The sequence below is a fragment of the Hirundo rustica genome, chromosome 6, assembly GCF_015227805.2.
Source record: "Hirundo rustica isolate bHirRus1 chromosome 6, bHirRus1.pri.v3, whole genome shotgun sequence".
Taxonomy (NCBI): Eukaryota; Metazoa; Chordata; class Aves; order Passeriformes; family Hirundinidae; genus Hirundo; species Hirundo rustica.
In genome coordinates, this window is record NC_053455.1 from 47,986,229 (window position 1) to 48,004,253 (window position 18,025).

General features: G+C 45.0%; 1 protein-coding gene across 1 annotated transcript; it reads right to left on the reverse strand.

Moving 5' to 3' along the window:
- Positions 1 to 576: 576 nt before the first annotated feature.
- On the reverse strand, positions 577 to 17,501 carry TH (tyrosine hydroxylase). Its single transcript, XM_040067264.2, is given in 14 exon segments — positions 577 to 1,094; positions 3,376 to 3,509; positions 3,673 to 3,768; positions 4,331 to 4,387; positions 4,681 to 4,750; positions 4,884 to 5,019; positions 5,382 to 5,527; positions 6,363 to 6,413; positions 8,514 to 8,581; positions 8,796 to 8,884; positions 9,682 to 9,856; positions 12,774 to 12,848; positions 12,850 to 12,978; positions 17,402 to 17,501. Coding segments are annotated over 14 exon segments (1,389 nt in total). The 5' UTR covers positions 17,405 to 17,501; the 3' UTR covers positions 577 to 934.
- Between the last annotated feature and the right edge of the window lie 524 nt (positions 17,502 to 18,025).

Below are 18,025 nucleotides of genomic sequence, written 5' to 3' on the forward strand. Positions count from 1 at the left end.
TCTTTAAAGAGGAAATTATAAAAATCATATATCGTGGATAAGGATGGCAGAAGCCAACACAGAAACGTTATAAATGATCATGCAAACAACTCTGTGCAAGTCTCCCCTTTGCTGTCCCCCACAGCTGTTTAGCAGCCTCCACACATCCCAAGCCCAGCTCTGATACTGCACAGCTGCGTAACCTTGGGCCAAACTTCTGAGCAAACTGCTAAGTTATGAGACAGCCTGCAATAAGATAAGAAGGGCAAAAGCAGGGGGAGGAAAACTGAGAGCTTTGGGTCAGATCAAGCCACTAATATCTACACTGAAAACTGCATGAAACTGGGTTTGAGCACCCAAGCCAGATGTTTGCCTTCCTTGGAAATGACCAGCAGTAGCATTAGTCACACACCTGAGCTACTTCAGGTGATACTAATATTAAGATAACTATGAACAGGACTCATGGAGTTGCTTTAGGGATTTAAAAAAAAAAAAAAAAAAAACAAAAAAAAAAAAAAAACCGGCAGATTAAATTTTTCTCTCAAATTCCAATTTAAAAAATTATCTCTCTCTCTCTTCTTCTTTTTTTTTTTTTTTTTTTTTTTTTTTCTTTTCCTTTTTAAATAAAGTAGATTTTCTCCTCTTCCTTGCACCCAGGATCCTAGCACATAGCTCTTGACTTCAAATTTTTAGCTTGGCCATGTTTTTTGTCTCTGCTAAGCCTCTTCCAGCAGTCAATAGAAAAACTACCCAAAAAGCCAGCAGGCCTTGGGTGCGTCCCACTGCCCTCCTCCGAGCTGGCCCTACATACAAAAGTGGAAAGCTGTTGGGGTTGCGTGGTGACAGGCAGCAGTGCCCATGTTTGGAGAGGACAGGTAGGAATTATCAGCTGGGAACTAGGTGAGGTCAGGGCTAGGTTGGGCTAAAAGGGGACGGAAATGGCTCAGTTCTTGTATTAACTGATAACATTGAGCGCGTTAATCAGCGAGTGAAGCTCATCCCTTACGCTCTCCAGGGAATGGCAGATCATCTGCGGGCTGTCCAGGAGCTCGATGCTGTGGGTGTAGGGCTCGTATTTCACTGAGAAAGGCCGCTTGATGTGTGCCGCGTAGCTCCTGCAAGGGAAGGGTGCAGAAGGCTGGATACAAGAGATGGGTCCTGAGTCTCCCTCCTGCTCACCACCATTTACCCAGGAAGATCACCACAGGTTTATGCCTCCTTTAGGCAGAGTTTCCACCTTTCCAGCTGCACTATAGCAGTAGTTGAGATCCCTTCTGTTTGTCAAGGAACACCGTGAGTTTGGCTGTGGCTTTCTGTGGGCTGTACTGAACAGGAGGGTACATCAAACCGGTCACCTCCATGCCACTGCTAGGCATCCTCTGCTGAAATTCCTTTTTCGAAAAATGCCAAGGAGATTTAGAAGCTAATTGCAGGGAAAGCCCGTGGTATTATCGTATTATATTACTAAATACTTTCTGACATGCATTTACTGACTAATCTCTGCTTGGAGAGGGGAGAACTAGCTGTGTGGCATATTAAGGATGGACTTGACAGGCAGTGGCTCGGACCTGAGCTAGAGGATGAGAATAGTGTCGCCAGAGCCTTGTGCTTCAGCAAAGCTGTACCCAAAGCCAAATACAGCTTGAATCTCAGTGATGAACTTGATACCTTTACCTGATATCTCTCAAGAGCAAGACCTTGTTGTTGCTTTTCTAAAGGAGAAGTATGTGGTCAAGTGAAAGCAAATCAAGGATGGGCTTCCCCAAAGTTGCCCACATTTTTTCACTTCCAGCACTAAGATTTGCATACTTTACAAGGTAGGGGGGTTTTTTCATGTGGGAGTTGTGTGAATATGGAACTGAAAATCTATAGTTAGGTGCCGATGGCTGCAGTGTCATGCTGGAAAGGCTTGGGGACACGAGGAGACAAACAGTTTAACACCAGGCATGCTCCTGCCCTTTGCTGAGGCGTCACCCTTTCTCTCCTGAATTGCTTAGCTTAGGCTACCCTCTTGTGGCTACCGCGGGTCTGCTCTGGCGCGGGGCTCCGGGAAGCGCGGCCCTTTCCCAGATGGAGACAGATGTTCCTCTAGCTGGTACTTCATGCCTAGGCCGGAATTGGAGGGATCTAGAGGAAAACACAGCACAGAGGGCCAAGGGGAAACATGGTCCAAGGCGCAGGCCGGCGCTGGCAGGGAGGTGCCGTGCCATTGCAGGAAAACAACTAAAAATGTGTAAACAAAGGAGGTTTCTGCATACTCACATTGTCCTCCTCCTAAAAGATGTGGTTCCTCTCAGTTCTACCAGGCAAAGTCCTGCTCACCTGTCTTGTTAATGTCATCAGCCACAGCAATGGCTCATAGCACAGCTGCTAATGGCTAGAAGCCTGCCCTCCAAAATGGGCGTGCTCCCTTGACACCTTTTGAAGCATATAGATACAGCATGGCTGCTTGGAAGGGCACTGGGGGAGTGTGTCCTTCCTGAAAAAGAGTTTTTTCTCCAGGTGTAACACTGATAGTCAGGCCCGTGGTGGCAGCTGCCAGTAATGCAAAAGAGACAATGCTTTAATGTTTTCACCTCACAGAGTAGCATCTGTGTGGTCTCTGAGCTTTTTAAAGAGGATCATTTACAGTGCTTGTCACAGTCAAGACCCTCTAGTCTAATCTCGGCTGTGCATGTGATGTATTTTCCCTTTTAAAATGCAAGGAAATGACTCATTAGGCAGCAGTAGGGGTTTTTTAAAGCAGCCTAGTGTTTGTGTGTGAGCACGGGCTCCCCCGGTGCTTGCTTTTGAGCAGCTGGACTCCAGGTTGTATGAACAGTGCAAGTGAGGGTAATAAAAGCAGAAGTTGAAATATAGCAGCCCTCACCACGTTATTTATATTAAATACTCCTCTTGCAGGAACTGTAAAGTCATGTACGTCATGTTCGCCTCATCCTGTCTCTTTCCTAAGCAAAGATAAAAATGGTATAGGCAAAGTTTTCCCCGTGAATCAAAGAAATCCAAGGACTGAGCTTTCCTCCTGTGGGCAGTTCTGGGTATGACCAAGAAAATGCTCTTCTGAAACATGTCTGTGGGTAGAGCTGACCCTTACCATCCTGTTTGCAGTCCCATGGGATGGGGAAACCCAATTACTGTGGTGGGATGGTGTCTGGGGTCCACTAACACTAACCAGCCTAGAAAGCAAAAGTTCATGTTTTCCCCTAGATAGTTCTATTCATGTCAAGCATGTTCCCTGCAGGAACTGGAGAACCACTTTACTTTGGAAGACCTGCTCAAGGTTTTCAGAGCATTTCTGAGAACTTGGACTGAAAGCAGCCATAATGTCAAGCCCTGTTTAAATATATAATATCTTAGTTTCCTATTATATAGATCTCTCTCATTGCCCAGTCCTACCTCAATTTGTTTTTGGCATCGCTGAAGCTCTCAGACACAAAATAAACAGGCTGGTAGTTCTGGTCCTGGTAGGGCTGAACAGCTGCAGCATCAGGGTCGAAGTCCCGCACCTCTGGTTCGTCTGACAAGGAGTGCTACGAACACGGCAGAAAAAATCCAGCATGAAACTAAGGGGATTGGGAAGCACATATGTGGTATGCAAAGGTGGAGAACAGACTGAGGAAAGTCATTGTGCAGAAGCAGAAGGTGTTTTTCTCTGCAGGGTCTAGAGCAGAGGCAAGTTATGGTGGGACTTACTATGAGCTCCCCATAGGAAGAGAGGAGCCCAGCTCCGTAGGCTTTGACTATTCCATTCTGTCTGCAGAGCCCAAACTCCACCGTAAACCAGTAAAGCTGTGAAAAGAAAAAGAAAAATTCCTGAGGGACACAGCTCCTCATCTTAGTCTCCCTGTCACTTCTGAGCTCTTGCATCATGGCCAGGGTCTGGGGGTGTTTAAAGGAACAGACACCTCTCCACATTTTGCTTTCAGAAAAAAGTGCTAAGCTAAGTTGATGCTACACCAGGACAGAGTCTGTGTCCCTGGGCTTGTTCCATCTGCTGTGAGATGCTATTGTTTGGTGTCCTTGGGGCAGGAGAGGTCACCTTGCTGAGGGAGAGCCAAAGGAAGCAGTCATTTAATCCCATCCCAAAGAGTCCCGGCAGTGCTGCTGTTGGAAATACGATGCTTGATGATACAACTGGTGCCCGTGAAAATTGGGTTAATGTGCAAGCGAGCTTTGCTGTTTAACTGATATCTGCTCCGTACAGTCATCATGAAAAGAGCAGGGCTGGGGCAGCTTGGGTGGGAGCTCTGAGCCAAATGTTGGAATACCAGGCTGGACCAGTCCCCTTGATACTACAGAAGCACTGCTGGAGATGTTGTGGCCCCCCTATCCAGCAAAGGGAAAAACGTACCGTTGCTAGTTTCTCAATTTCTTCATCAGTTGCTCCCAGAGATGCCAGCCCAATGTCCTAGGAAGAGAAAGGAAGGGGCAAACATCAGGACAGGTTTGGTCTGAGGGCCTTAGAAATTGATTTGCTCTGTTTTATTGCCTCAGGACCACACATATTGCTGTCATGCAGTGCCAGGCATCTGCTGGGACTTCATCATGCTCAGACTAAAACCATGTTGTTGCAGAGTCAGTATTAGGGTTCTGGTCCATCACTAGAACTCTCACGGTCAATAAGAGCAAGAAAGGTTTAGGTGACAACACCGGGGTTTGGATTCCCACCTCTCAAGGGGGAGAAAGCGGAAAACACCTTACCTGAGAGAACTGGGCAAATGTCTTATCAGCCAGCATCGGGACGTGCCCCAGCAGCTCATGACAGCAATCTCTGATGACAGGACGGGGGAAAGAAGGAAAATACAGTCAGCAGCAGACAGAGTGTGTCTGCTGGGGAAAAAGGGTAACTGCTGGCCAGCTGGGACTGTGTGGGCAGGGTGGCCGTGGGGCCAGGCGATACTCACGGCTCGGGGGAGTGCATGGGTGAGGATGCATGGCGGATGTACTGCGTGCACTGGAAGACGCGGAAGGCCAGGCTGGCCAGGAAGTCCCGTGCTGACAGCAGGCCAGCCACTGGCCGGAGCTGGAAGCCGGTCCTCTCTGAAACAGCACACACCATCTGTGCAAGGTGCACAGCCCGCGGGCTGTGCCACTGCTCCCAGCCCTGGGAGCAAAAGGGCTACACCAGCCTAATCTATCTGCTCCTGCCAGGAACAGCACCTGCTCTTCAGGTGCTCGGTAGGATCATTTGACCATGGGCTTGCCCTTCAGTCACAGCCCGCTGTGTTTAGCTGCAGTCCCCACCACTTGGGCTCTGCCTCTGTCCTCCAGGGGCAATGCACGAGCCACCAGCTCTCCTCCTAAATCTCAGTTCACACACTACTCCTTTGGGTCCAGGCTTCCCATCTGTAGTTGCTCCCACTAGCAGACCCTGATCCTGGGTTCCCTGGGCTCAGGCCCACCTTTCAGGAAGCGAGAAACCTCCTCCAGCTGAGGGATGTTGTTCTCATTGTAGCCACAGAATTTCTCCAGGAGACTGAAAGCTTCAAGGTACTCCTTGCAGGCATGGGTTGGGTACAAGCTCTTCAGGGTGCTGTACACCTCCTTCCTTCAGAGGGAGAAGTGGCAAACATTCAGTGGCTAATGTGCCCAATCCTCTCCTGCACTCTGGCTATGCTCTATCAGGGACTCATGTCTTTAGGCTCGGTGTCCTTTTGCCTTTCTCTGCCTAAGTCTGTCTCTGCACATTGATGGAGGTATGAAAAACATACAGACACACACTCAAATGAACCTGCAAAGGCAGCAACTGTGTCTGCACAGACCTATACAGAAGACTGTATAATAGGTATTAACTGGAATTAAAATATTCCCAGTTGGTTAACTCCTGAAGTTGCACTGTGAAGAGAGTCAATAAAACCAGGAGATGACCTTGTTGTACTCAGCCTATGTACTCAGCTCATATGCGCTGGTCTTTTCTTTTTTTTTTTTTTTTTTTTTTTTTTTTTTTTTTTTTTTTTTTTTTTTTTTTTTTTTTTTTCCCCCAGTTCTCCCGCAAGAACACTCCTGGAAAAAAATCACATTCAAAGGAAGTTTTTTCCTTAGTGAGGCCTGTGAGGTACCACACAGATATTCACCATGGGCCTCATACTTCTTCCTGCAGCTGTGATAACTGCTCTTTGTTTGGAGGCTGCTACTGAGTCAGGACCCTTAGAGAAGTGTGACTACAAATTATCTACCTTGCTCTGTGGGGAGGCTCCTTTGGAGGAAACTCCTGTGGGCTGCAGCATGAAAGTGTTTTTTATAACAAGCCATTGAGTAGGATGCTTGCACTGCTGACACATTTTTCAAGAGGTCATGCCCTAAATGTTTGGGTTTTAATGCCCAGCTTCTAGCGGTGAAGCACTAATGGTAAAATCCGCACTAATAATGGAATCAGCACTCACCAGGTAGCTGTCTCCTCCGCCGTGTATTCCACACGAGGGATCGGGTCCCCACTGCAAGGCAAAAGCACCCTTACTGAGCAGAGCAGAGCCCCAGCCAGGCTCCTTTTCCCTCTGAGAAGGAAGCACTTTGGAGAAGCTCTGCATGAAATTCATCTATCTTCTTTAAAAACCAAAGAAGGGGGTGACAGGAAACACAAAGCCTTAGTACTGGGTCATTTGTACAGGTGTAACAAATACATAGATGCAAAGAAAAGCATGAGTTTAGTCAGAGATTATAAATGAACAAGGGATGAGCAAGAGTTTAGCAGGCATAACACTTACCAGGAAAAAAAAAATGGTTTTCACTAGAAAAAAATTGAAGAATTTTTTGCATGAAAATAAATTCATTTCATGTCTGGACTTCAGGGAGCTAATGGCTCCAACAATAAACCAGTGGCTGGGGAGTAAAAGCAGCTAATAAAGAAAACTAAATGCACTTGACCTGCAGGAAAATATATTGTCAGTAAGATTAAGGATGGCAGGAAAAGAAAATCTCAACATTGATATGTTGCCCTAATCTTTTTCAGCCTTCTGATGTTTGCATTTTTGTAGTGGAGTTTCTCACGGATTATAACATAAACAAAGTGTTTTCACATTCCTCTCTGGAGGAGGGATAATTGATGGACTTCTAGTTTGCGCAGTGTGGCCGGAGAAGTGGCGACCTCATTCTCCAATTCCTGGTCATTGTCCAGAGTCTATGTAAGTCAGGGTTGAGAAATAAATGCACTCTTTTTGTTCTGACAACCTGACTTCGTAAGGGTCATTCTTTTCATGTCCGTCTAGCGACAATTGATATAAATGGGCATTGATGAAAGAAGACTGAAAATTTTGCTTTTTCTCATCATAGTTATCAACTGTATTTCCTAAATCTTTTTTTTTTTTGTGTGTTTGGACAAATGAGATAGTCATATATTGTAAAGCACAGTTCCTGAAGGGATGCTTGAAGGGGTGCTACACATAAATGCTCATAAATACACAGGCTCATAAATGCTAACCTGCAGGTGAGATGTTAGATAAGACCTCTTAAATTGGTGCCTCATCTTAGGACAGTATTTATCGCTGTGTCACTTGGGACTCTTCCTCTGCCACCATGACTTTCTGTGCGTTTAACGTTTGAACAGGATAAAAACATCAGTGCCCATATTCCGGGCTTCAAATTGGCAAAGTACATGAAAACCAACATCAGAAACCCTTGCTGGGATCACACCAGTTGCAGGAGTTGCTCAAACAGGTGACCCAGATAATTTCCGTAGTCTGCTTTCAGCACCTAAAGTCCTGCTCAGGGAGAGAATGCTACGGTGAAAGGCAGCGTCACTGAATAGGATCTGGGGAATATTTTACAAACCTAACTGAATACAGACTCTGATGCTGAACACACTGAGTGTTATCACTGCACATATCAGAATAGAAGTATTAAGAAAGAACACAAAACAGTCTTAAATCTATATAAGGTAATGAGAACATTACTGGAATCTATTTAATTAGCAGACAGAGTTAGGAGGTGAATCATTTAGCTCATAAATACCCTCATAGAAGAAAAAAAAAAAATATCTGATAGCAGTGTTTTATCTAGTAGATGAAAGGCATGTGTGATCCATTGGGTAAAAGCTAAAGTTATCAAAGTCCAGCTTAGAAATAAAACCCACGTTTTCACAACCAGGATAATGAACCATTTGAAAAAATTTTCTGGGCATGGGACAGCTTTTCAGTGCTTGAAACACTGAAGTCGAAACTAGACACCATTCTAAAGAGATGCTTCCTTTCCAAATGATGTTTGAGGTCTGATGGATATATATGCACACACATACATATATACATATGTATGTATATATGTGTGTATATATGTATATATGTGTATATATGGCTTTTGTTATGCAGGAAGCTTATTCTAACTATACCCTTACCAACGTATGAATTAATGACAACAGATATTTTTTAATTAAAGAGAGACTGGAATGCAAAGAGAGGAGAGAGACATGAAAGGAGCTGGAAAGACTGAACAGGGAGGCAAAACATAAAGGAAGAGAGGTGTCATACAGGTAGCAGTATGGCTTGCCAATAGGTTCATTGACATGTCATTATCCTCACATGAATATTAGGAAGGAGACTTACTGCTTATAGTGAAAAGCAATCTCTGCTATTGATTTCCTTCTCTGGCGATATACTTGGTCAGAGTAGCCCTGTGGTGACAAATAGGAACAGAGACAGGGCTTTTAATCAGTTACTGAAGTTTCTCCCCAGGAAAATTCATCGCTGGCAGGAGAGACGTCTCTCAAGGTAGCAAATGTGCTCCAGTGCCCTGCTTAGCTGCACTAATAGGTGTTCCCAGCTCCCTGCATCTGTGAGATGGCTCAGGAGTTCAGCATGAGGGGGTGCACACACAGACTGACTCACCGGGTGATCCAGATCCAAGTCAGGGTCAAACTTGGTGACCAAGTGGTGGCACTTGTCCAATTCACAGATTTTTCTGGGAAACCAGTGAACTGTGGGGAGAGAGAAAGTGACTGTCTGTGGAAGTGAATATCCCCTAAAGAGAAGGGGCTCTGCGGCTGAACAAAATACACCTGATCTGATAAACCAAATGCACACATACAACATGGCACAGCTACTTCCAGGCAGGAGTTTCACAATCTCACTGCTCTTTTCCTAGAGCCATATCTAATACCATGATCTGCATTTCATTACTTCCTTGCCCATCTCTCAGCAGAGTATTTTGTGACAAAATTAAAGAAGATGAAAATTAGATTTTACTGAATGATTCACATTAAAAGACACCCAGAGATCCTACTGGTCATAGATCTCTAGGGATCTCTAGAGAAATTCTCCTACAATATTATTCTACAATAATCATCTTATCTTCAGAACAGGTTGGCACAGGAAGTGTCTCATAGATTAGTGCTTGAATCTGTACAGAGGTCCTAACACGTAGGTAGGAAACTACTTTGCATTTATAATATAAAATGATGGAGTAGGGACGGAGAACTCATTAGGAGAGGTGTGAGCAAAACATGAAATTCTACCTCCTATTTCTATTGGGGTTTTTTTTTCAATCTTTTACCAGAAGAATGGGCTATGAACAATGGTAGAGTCAGTTGAGAAAAGGGCAAGGAGGGAAATTACTTTCAGGATTCAGGTATCTCAGAGGCAGTCCCTTATGTTTTGCTCATATTCAGCACACAGCAGCCCTTTTCCTTTACTGGGAATAACAATGTCTCCACCTTGTTTCTACAGGGAGAGCTCAGCCTCTCTGCACAAGTGAAAATTTTTGTAAGTTCCTTACATTTGTCTTCCTTAGTAGTCCTCACATCTTCTGCTACCCTCTTGATGGAGCTAATGAAAGTATTGAGGTCAGAGCTGTGGACTTCACAGCGCACAAAGTATTCCAGTTCAGCAGTCCCTTCACGGGGCTTTCGGCTAAGCCTGGTCTCCAGGTGGTGAATTTTAGCTTCAAATGTCTTTTGAGACATGGAAAGGAAGGAGAAAGAAAAAAAAAAAAAAAAAAGGCAACAACAAAAAACATTTGAACATTTGAAACACCTTCTGTTACTACCCAAAGACACAGAAATATAGAATAGTTTGGGTTGGAAGGGACCTTAAGCATCATCTTATTCCAACCTCCCTGCTATTGAGAGGGACACCTTTCACTAGACCCGGTTGCTCGGAGCTCCATCCAACCTGACCTTTAACGCTCCCAGGGATGGGGCATCCACAGCTCTGGGCAACCTATTCCAGCGCTTCATCACCCTCACAGTAAAACAATCTTTTTCCTACTATCTGACCTCAACCTACTCTCTTTTAGTTTGAATCCATCACCTGTCCTGATACTACGTGCTCTTGTAAAAAGTCTCTCTCCATCTTTTCCCCAGACCCCCTTCAGTTATTAGGAGGCCGCAATTAGATCACCAAGAAGCCTTCTCTTCTCCAGGATGAACAATCCCAGTCTGGGATGGATTACTTCTAGCTGTTTTCTTCATTCCTTCACCTTCCTCCCATATTAACACATTTACCCCTTCATTCCACATTTTTCCCCCTGCACGAATACCGAGGCTGTTCAATAACTACCAACAGAAGACTTCCACCAGGGCAAAGAAGACCAAGAGAAGCAGTTGATGCGGCAGAGCTCCACGTTCCATTTTCCCGTCCCAGCCTCTCCAGAGGGGTGTGCTTGCGGGGGCTGTGGCGGGCGCGGTGCGGGTCTGGCGGGGTCCCGCGGGGCGGGCGCAGCGCGGGTCTGGCGGGCCAGCGGCGCGGCGCTGGCCGTGGTGCTGAACGCCGGGGCCGCCGCAGCCCGTCCGCACCGGCGCTCCTCTGGGCTTACTACCGGCATTGATGTCAGTTGGGCTCGCTATCCGAACTGACCTCCCCCGTGGAATAAAGAGACGAAATTATGCCTGTAGTCCCCCAAAGTGCCCTGGTAGGTTTGTGGGAATTTTCTTTAGTTCACTGAAAACTGGCAGTACAAGCCCACGGCAATGACCCAACCTTCCCAAAGTTCCCTCAAGACCATTGATAGAGAAAGGGACATGATTTCTTTTGTTAATCAGAGGCAAAAAAGATGAGAAGAAACAGATGTGATTCCACAAGTAAATTAAGTTTAGGACAGTGTTTTTTAATGTACCTACCAACTTCACTATTACATTGTCCCCTTAACCATCGATACCTTTGCATTAATCTGACAGCCGTGATTGCATTACCTATGCTTCAGCTGCATGTAACACATACAGAAGAGTGAAACCAGCTTCCCTGCAGCCTGGTTCATGATGAGGCAAATGTCATTATGCCCGTCTGCTTTCATATCTTGTACCTGCATTGCCAGAGGGATCTGGGAAATGAATCGTCCTCTGTTGGGACTTGACATGCTTGTCTTTTTATTATATTTAAAGCTCTCTCTGTGACAAGCTCAAAGAGCTTTTCTTGCTCCAGGAAGAAACAATGTTTGAACATAAGCTACCACAGCTTCTTGCTTGATATTTTAAAAAATGTTTAAATTACAGAGTTTAAATGCAGTATAACATAAAATCTACCAAGTACAAGAGCTTACACATCTGTCTCATTCCCACTGAGCAGCCTGTTGAATGTTACACTGATGGATTTGTCATGTTTTATCTGGCATCTGTGCACTTCTGGGAAGGAGACCCCAGTGATTGCAATAAATGGGTTTTGTCTGAAAAGTTTGTCATAAAGGTTCTTTCAGTCTTGAGACAAGAACCGTATTTTGCCCATAAAACAGCTTTTCTTGCCATAGTCCTGGTAGAGGAATTGTAATTGCTGAAGATATAAATGTTTTTCATTTATTTTCAGAGGTAATACTAAATGGGCAATGAATAACTAGAATGCCCGACAATTTTGGGGAAATACTTATCCCCCAAAAACACCTTTTGTATGTTTACAGTTTTTAAGTACCAGATTTGCCATGTAGTGTACATAGCCCCAAAAACCTGCTGTGACTGGACCTGATCTGAGCAGGAGGTTGGACCAGAGAGCTCCAGAGGCCTTACAAGCCATGTGACTGATTAATAAAAACAAATTGTCCTCTTCTCTCACTGCCGAAGTCAATGAAATTAAACTACCATAGATAAAATATATCCTCAGAACCTCAGTTTGCAAAATACTTTTGAATCATTCTGCATGAAAACATGAAAACACACTGCGTGAATGCAAGCTGTCATGCTTGGATTATTGTTTAAGTAGGCAGCACTTATCTCAGTCTTTCCATTCATGGCACTGAAATCGTATATAATGCAACATTACATTGCTGGCTAGGGGGAAAAAGCTCAGTTACCAGTTTTCCTTGGTATTAAAGGCATAGACAGGATGCACCTTTGAGGAGAAATAAGAGAACCTTTAACATGTGAATCATAATAATCCTTGAAGTAGAGAGGTAATTTTGAAATTAATATGCCAGTTTTACACCCAGGGCAAAGTTGTTTCTGTAACTATTTGACTGAGGACCAGTGTGGTACTGACCCACAAGTGAGGTGAGTTTGGTCTGTAGACAGGCAGGGCACACAGCTTGCTTTGAATGTGGGATCAGAGCCCCAAAGTGTTGAGCAGTGGGGAGAGCTGTCAGAGTATGTCACAAGCCATAAGGGCGTGGATTGGAGTGTGAAACTAAAAATAATTCAGCAAAATTAAGGCCAGAGTTTAACAGCACTGCAAGACAGAGGTACACCTCCTTCTTAGTGATGGCAAGTGAAGACACACTGGGGCATCAGCAAAGCATGACTTCAGAGATGTCAGAAATTTAACTGATAATTTGAAGTAGGTAGACCTATTCTGAGTCTTTATTATACTTAAGTGATGCTTCTTACAGCCCAGTCATGAAACCTGAAGTGTGTTCCTTGAGTAGCACAAAACAGCTGAGGTACTCACCTCAAATACCTTAAGGACACGGGACAGTGGTGAAGTCTTGGCTCCCTTGAGCATGAAGAAGAGGTTCAGCATGGCCTCTCCCATCTTTTCTCTCGAATACAATGGTCTCTGTAGCCTCTGCGGCATCAGTGGCTGCGGCCGCAGCCTCTCTTTCCTTCCTGGCATCTTCAATGAGGCTTTGACGTCTTCCAATGAACCGTGGAGACTGAAGGCAGAACAGAAATAAATAACACTGCTCACAGAGATGTAGGAGATTAGAGGCATTCCCAGTAGCTGGATGAGATGTGACTGGTATGTGTGAGCAGAGGAAGCAGGGAACAGCTGGAGTGGCTTGCCTGGCTTTGTAGAGGAAGATCTGCTCATGAGGACTGAAGTTTTAGAATTAGACTTTCAGAAATGTGGGCTTTGGGGAAAAAAAAATGTAAAATGTCTTTTTAGCATAACTGGAGAATGGGCTTCTCCCCTCACCTCCCCTAACAACAGTTTTCAGTATCTTCCAAAAACACCAAAACCCAGAAAACAATCTTGTGTGGTTTTCAGGTGTCTGATGAACTCAACTGGAGGAGACACCAGATAAACCTGAAGTCATCTGAGAAAAGATACTTTGTGAGGGACAGTGAAGCCCACAGCTTGTGCCTGGCCAGGAGGAACACGAACTGTTTGCAGGTGTATTAGCGGGGCAGCTTAGCAAAACTGCTCCTAGGATACCATATGACATTTACTTTAGACATTAAGTGGATGCTTATCCATTGAAGTGTAATTGAAACCACAACCATATACCCCAGAAAATAAATTCCTCCCACTTATCTGTAGATTTGTTTCATTCCCAACAAACTCCTGCAGATTTCTGTTACTTGGAATTGAACCTAAATGCAACTCTGTGCCTGAGGTCATGTTAGGACACCTGTTTATATTTATAGTGAACTACAAACTCTTTCAATCACTGTTGCTTCTTTTGTTATACAAATAGCTCATATACCAACTTATTTGTTCTTGGTCTTTTTACAACCAATTTTCTATTTTGAGTGTAACACATCTGGTTCCAGTTTTCTGTGTTCAAGACCCAAACCAGATGACAAACCTCCAGAGCTTACTAATAAACCTGAGGCAGCACTGAAGAAGGACACAGAGTGGGACTGGCTGCAGTTTTCCCTGTGATTGCACTGAAATATTTAAAAGAGAGATACAGGCTAACTAAGCAATGCTTTTCCCTACCATGTGAAAATTAGGAGGGCTTTTCTTTTAAAAAGACAGCCTGATTGCACTACTAAGTTTATTTTCTCTCTGATTTTCAAAGCCCCACTATCAGTAACTTACGTTTCCTGGGAGAATCCTCTGAATGCTTTAGGGGTATAAAGCTGACATTTTTAAACACAGTCTCAAAAACTTTAGCACATTGAGGCGCCAGCCCACATACCTCTATCTGGCCCCCTTTTCAGTAAAGATACCCCTCCGAAATTATATTTCCTGATATACCCTTTATTCCTCAGGGCACAGAAAAACACCTTCTAACAAATAAGTGCATGCTGCTGCTTGTCTAAATTGGTGGTATTCATGCCCAAAGAGAGCAGGCATCTAACAAGTGACCTCAGTAATAATTTTAAAAATCTTGTGAGCATGTGCTCAGCTTTAAGGGTTGTGTTTTCCATCACTGCAGCGTTTTCAAGCTAGGCTGGTGTTACCTTAAAGTGCCTGCAATAAGCAGGGCAAACAGCCCTGTGCCAACCAGGGAAAATGAGCTCCACAGCCATCCCAAGCCAGGCAGTGCTTTACCTAAGGGTGCTTTGCCACACTGTGCCCCGAGGCACAGCAGGATTTTACTTCTGGGTTGGAGAAGGGTAGAGGAGGGAAATTAGGGCCCCATATTTAGGCTGTAAATCAGGTTAAAATCCAGCAGGGTGGGGTATAAACTACAGAGCTGTGTAGCTGGAAAGCTGCACTAGGAGAAGCAAACTCAACCAGTCCCACACATGTGCTGGGACTAGGTGGCCCCTGGCAGGGAGGAGTGGGGGCTTTGGTCCCTGAGGGGGAAAAAAAAAACAAAAACAAACCAACAAAACCCACCTCAAAACAAAGAAGAAAAAGGCTAATTTTTTCTTGAGAGAGGAGGGCTGGGAGGGGTCTGCCTGCCTGCTGCCTCTTCTGCCAGGTGAAGGCTGCCTTGCTGCATGTTCCCCACCTCACTGTCCTCAACTCTGTCCCTCACATTTATGCTCATTGGGCTATTACCTCCTTTGCTGTAAATTAGGAATGTGGCAAATATAATAACCAAACTGATCCCATGATAAATGCCTTCCTTCCTTCCTTCCAAAGGCACCATCATATGGTATTTATGAATTGCCTTGCACACTTGCTCCCTGAGTGCATATCTGGCTACGGTGAGAACTGTAATTTGATTTTGCAAAACATTTATTGCTAACAGGAATTATTTGCTGACTCATTCACCTCTTCTTAAGGTTAGTTTGCACCTCTTATGAAGGGTTTGTTCATTTTTCCTTCCTCAAATTTGCTGCAACTCAGAGCACCTAGCCTGCATATTGTCATTAAAAAGACTGTGTTTTGAGCTATGGTGTTGCTCTTCCCCCCAGCTCATTATTTGCAACAATCAGGAAGGATTGTCAAGACTGGGGACATTAATGTCCCACCCTTGCTTTCCTGCATGCTTTTTCCTGCTTTTTTGGCTCCAATGGCTGTCTCCTGCCTGGCTCTGTAACCAAACTCTGCCCCAGCTACAGTCCCAGGGTCTCTTGCAAAAACTACTAGCAGTACAAAAACCTAATGTGTAACCAAAGATTTTTCCTTGGAGTTTGCTGTTTGGCTGGCCCAGCTGACATGTAAAAATACCTGCTGGTGTAGCAGAGTTCTGGGACTGCAAAAATCTGGATTTTCCCCCCAGTTTTCAGTTTCCCCTGGCAAGGGAACACCTCAGACTTGCCAGAGGTGATGTGATGTGGGTGATGGCTGTGTAGCAGATTGCCCGTGGTCACAGTGACAACATGAGGGCTAGGGACATGAGATGTCACATACAAATGCAGAGTCATGCCTCTTGCCTGGCAGAAGCCAGGGTTGGGGAGATCTCCTGTGTTAGGTGAGAGCTAAGAGAAAAGCATTACATGCATCCAGCTCTCAGAGTGATCTTCACAGGGCAAAGTTTTAATTTTATTTGTTTTCCCTTTCCTGAAAATTTTCATTCAAAACCAAACACGGGCTAAGGTTTTATGTACCCTCCAGGCTGGAGGAGCCACTCACCCCAAGCAGTCTGCCTCACTCTTGTCTGCCCACCTGTTGAACCTGAACTCCCCTGGCCCCTATGTTCAGTGAGCCATTTTATCATAAAACACAGAGCAGCACCCCAGAGGTTGTAAAAACCAAACACTCTTCATTTCTCCAGACACTGAGCATCTCAAATACTGATTTTACAAGGAAAAGGATTTTGCCTGGAAAATATCAGGTTTTCAAGGGCCACTCAAGTGTTCGTTATTTTGCCAGAATGAAAAGGACTGTGTAAGAGGGAAGTCTTCCCTGATTTCCATTGATTAGAGAAAGCAAGCTTACTTCCTTGTTTCATGAATGTTTCCCTTCTTTTCCAGCAAACTCCACTCTCCAAAACACCTTTCTGCCAATGTAGTGGTTGATTTTAGTGAGGCAGAGCATTGCACAGGGTTAAGAGGAGAGTGGGTGAAAAAGGGAACAGGGAGAGAAATGGGGAGCTCTAAAAGTGACGTGCTGGAGCCACACTGCAGACATCTGCCAAATATATCTGCTACCTAATCAAATTCTATTCCTGAGTTTCCTCCTGCCAAGCATCCCAAGAGTGCACCCACTGCCACTGGCTGCTCTGGCTCCTGCATAATCACCTGCTGCCTATCCACATCTTTGCCTCACAGGACTGTCCAAGACTCCATTGGGAGTCTTCAAGCTCATGCTGCCTGGCAAGGTTTTGAAGTTAAGAGCTGAAATATCCCTATCCCTACAGCATGTCTGTTAGGATGGCCAGGCTTGGCTTTCTAAAGACACTTGACAGTTCAGGGGGAAGTTTTCTTCTCCCTTTCCTTACTCATTCAAATCTGGCGTGTGCAGAAGCTTTCCCTGGGCTAAACACAGGCCTGAGAACACCAAGGACTAGGAACAGAAATGGGAGAAGGATGTTTTGGGAGATAATCTGGATACAGCAGCCATGAACAAACAAGTTAAACTGCCTGTGCCTTGTGTGCTGTCTGAAATGACAGCCCCACTTCTTTTATTACGCTTAGAACGGGTGAAATCTCTGCAGTTTAACGCCTTGAAATCTGGAAATCATTAAAATCTTCAAATTGCCTTTCACAGGGGGATTCCTCGTTATTCTTGAACTTAGGTCTGTGGGTTATTCACCTTATTTTGGTTGAGGTGGTTTCATTATTTCAAGTTTTCACCCCCTTAAATGTTTTTCATTTCACATGTATCAGTATGTATGAGAGAAACAGTTGGAGTAATTTCCCTTTGCCAGCCTCGAGCCCAGACATACCATGTAGGGGAAGTCCCACAAAGTGTTGGCCCCTCTGTCCCTGCCTGCCTCTGCCTAAAGTTATGGAAGAGGTGGTGATTTTTTTTTGAGAGGGAGGGAAAGAAGTGGAGTAGGGTTGTCTTACCATGATGGCCTCGGCTTGCTTGGAGTCCAGTTCTGACACCGCCCTGCGGAAGCCTTTGGCCTGCAGAGGTGGAGATGTTCGGGGGTTGGCATCTCTGCTCTTCCACAGAGCTCTGCTGTCTGCTTTCCAGCTCCTTGCCAGCTTTTTATAGGGCAGGGCTGACGTCAAAGACTCTTTCAAATCTTCTCTTCCCCTGCCACCTCCCCATCACCACCTCCCTCCTTTCTCCCCCCTCCAGGCTGAGGAGGAGGAGGGGATGTGAAGGAGAGAAACGGTCTGTCCCATTAAATCTAATCGCTACAAAGATTGCAGACACCCTGCCTTCACAGAACAGACAATACCCCACCTGTTTTCCTGCATCCAAAAGATTTTCTTCTCTAATTTACCCCTTCTCTCCTTTCGCCTTCCCCCCCACTTCTGGATGGAGTTGATCCTCAATACATGTTTCAGTCTGATGCATTTGCTTCCCCAGCTTGGGAGTTGCTTGAAAGGATTTTGATGTGTGAAAGGATGAAACAAAAGGAAGGGAGAGATTTAGCCCTCTCCAGCCTTTTTTCCCCCTTGTTTGCCTTGTCATGGAGGCAGTAAAGTAATAGGAAAATAACACTGATTCCCGCAAGGCAG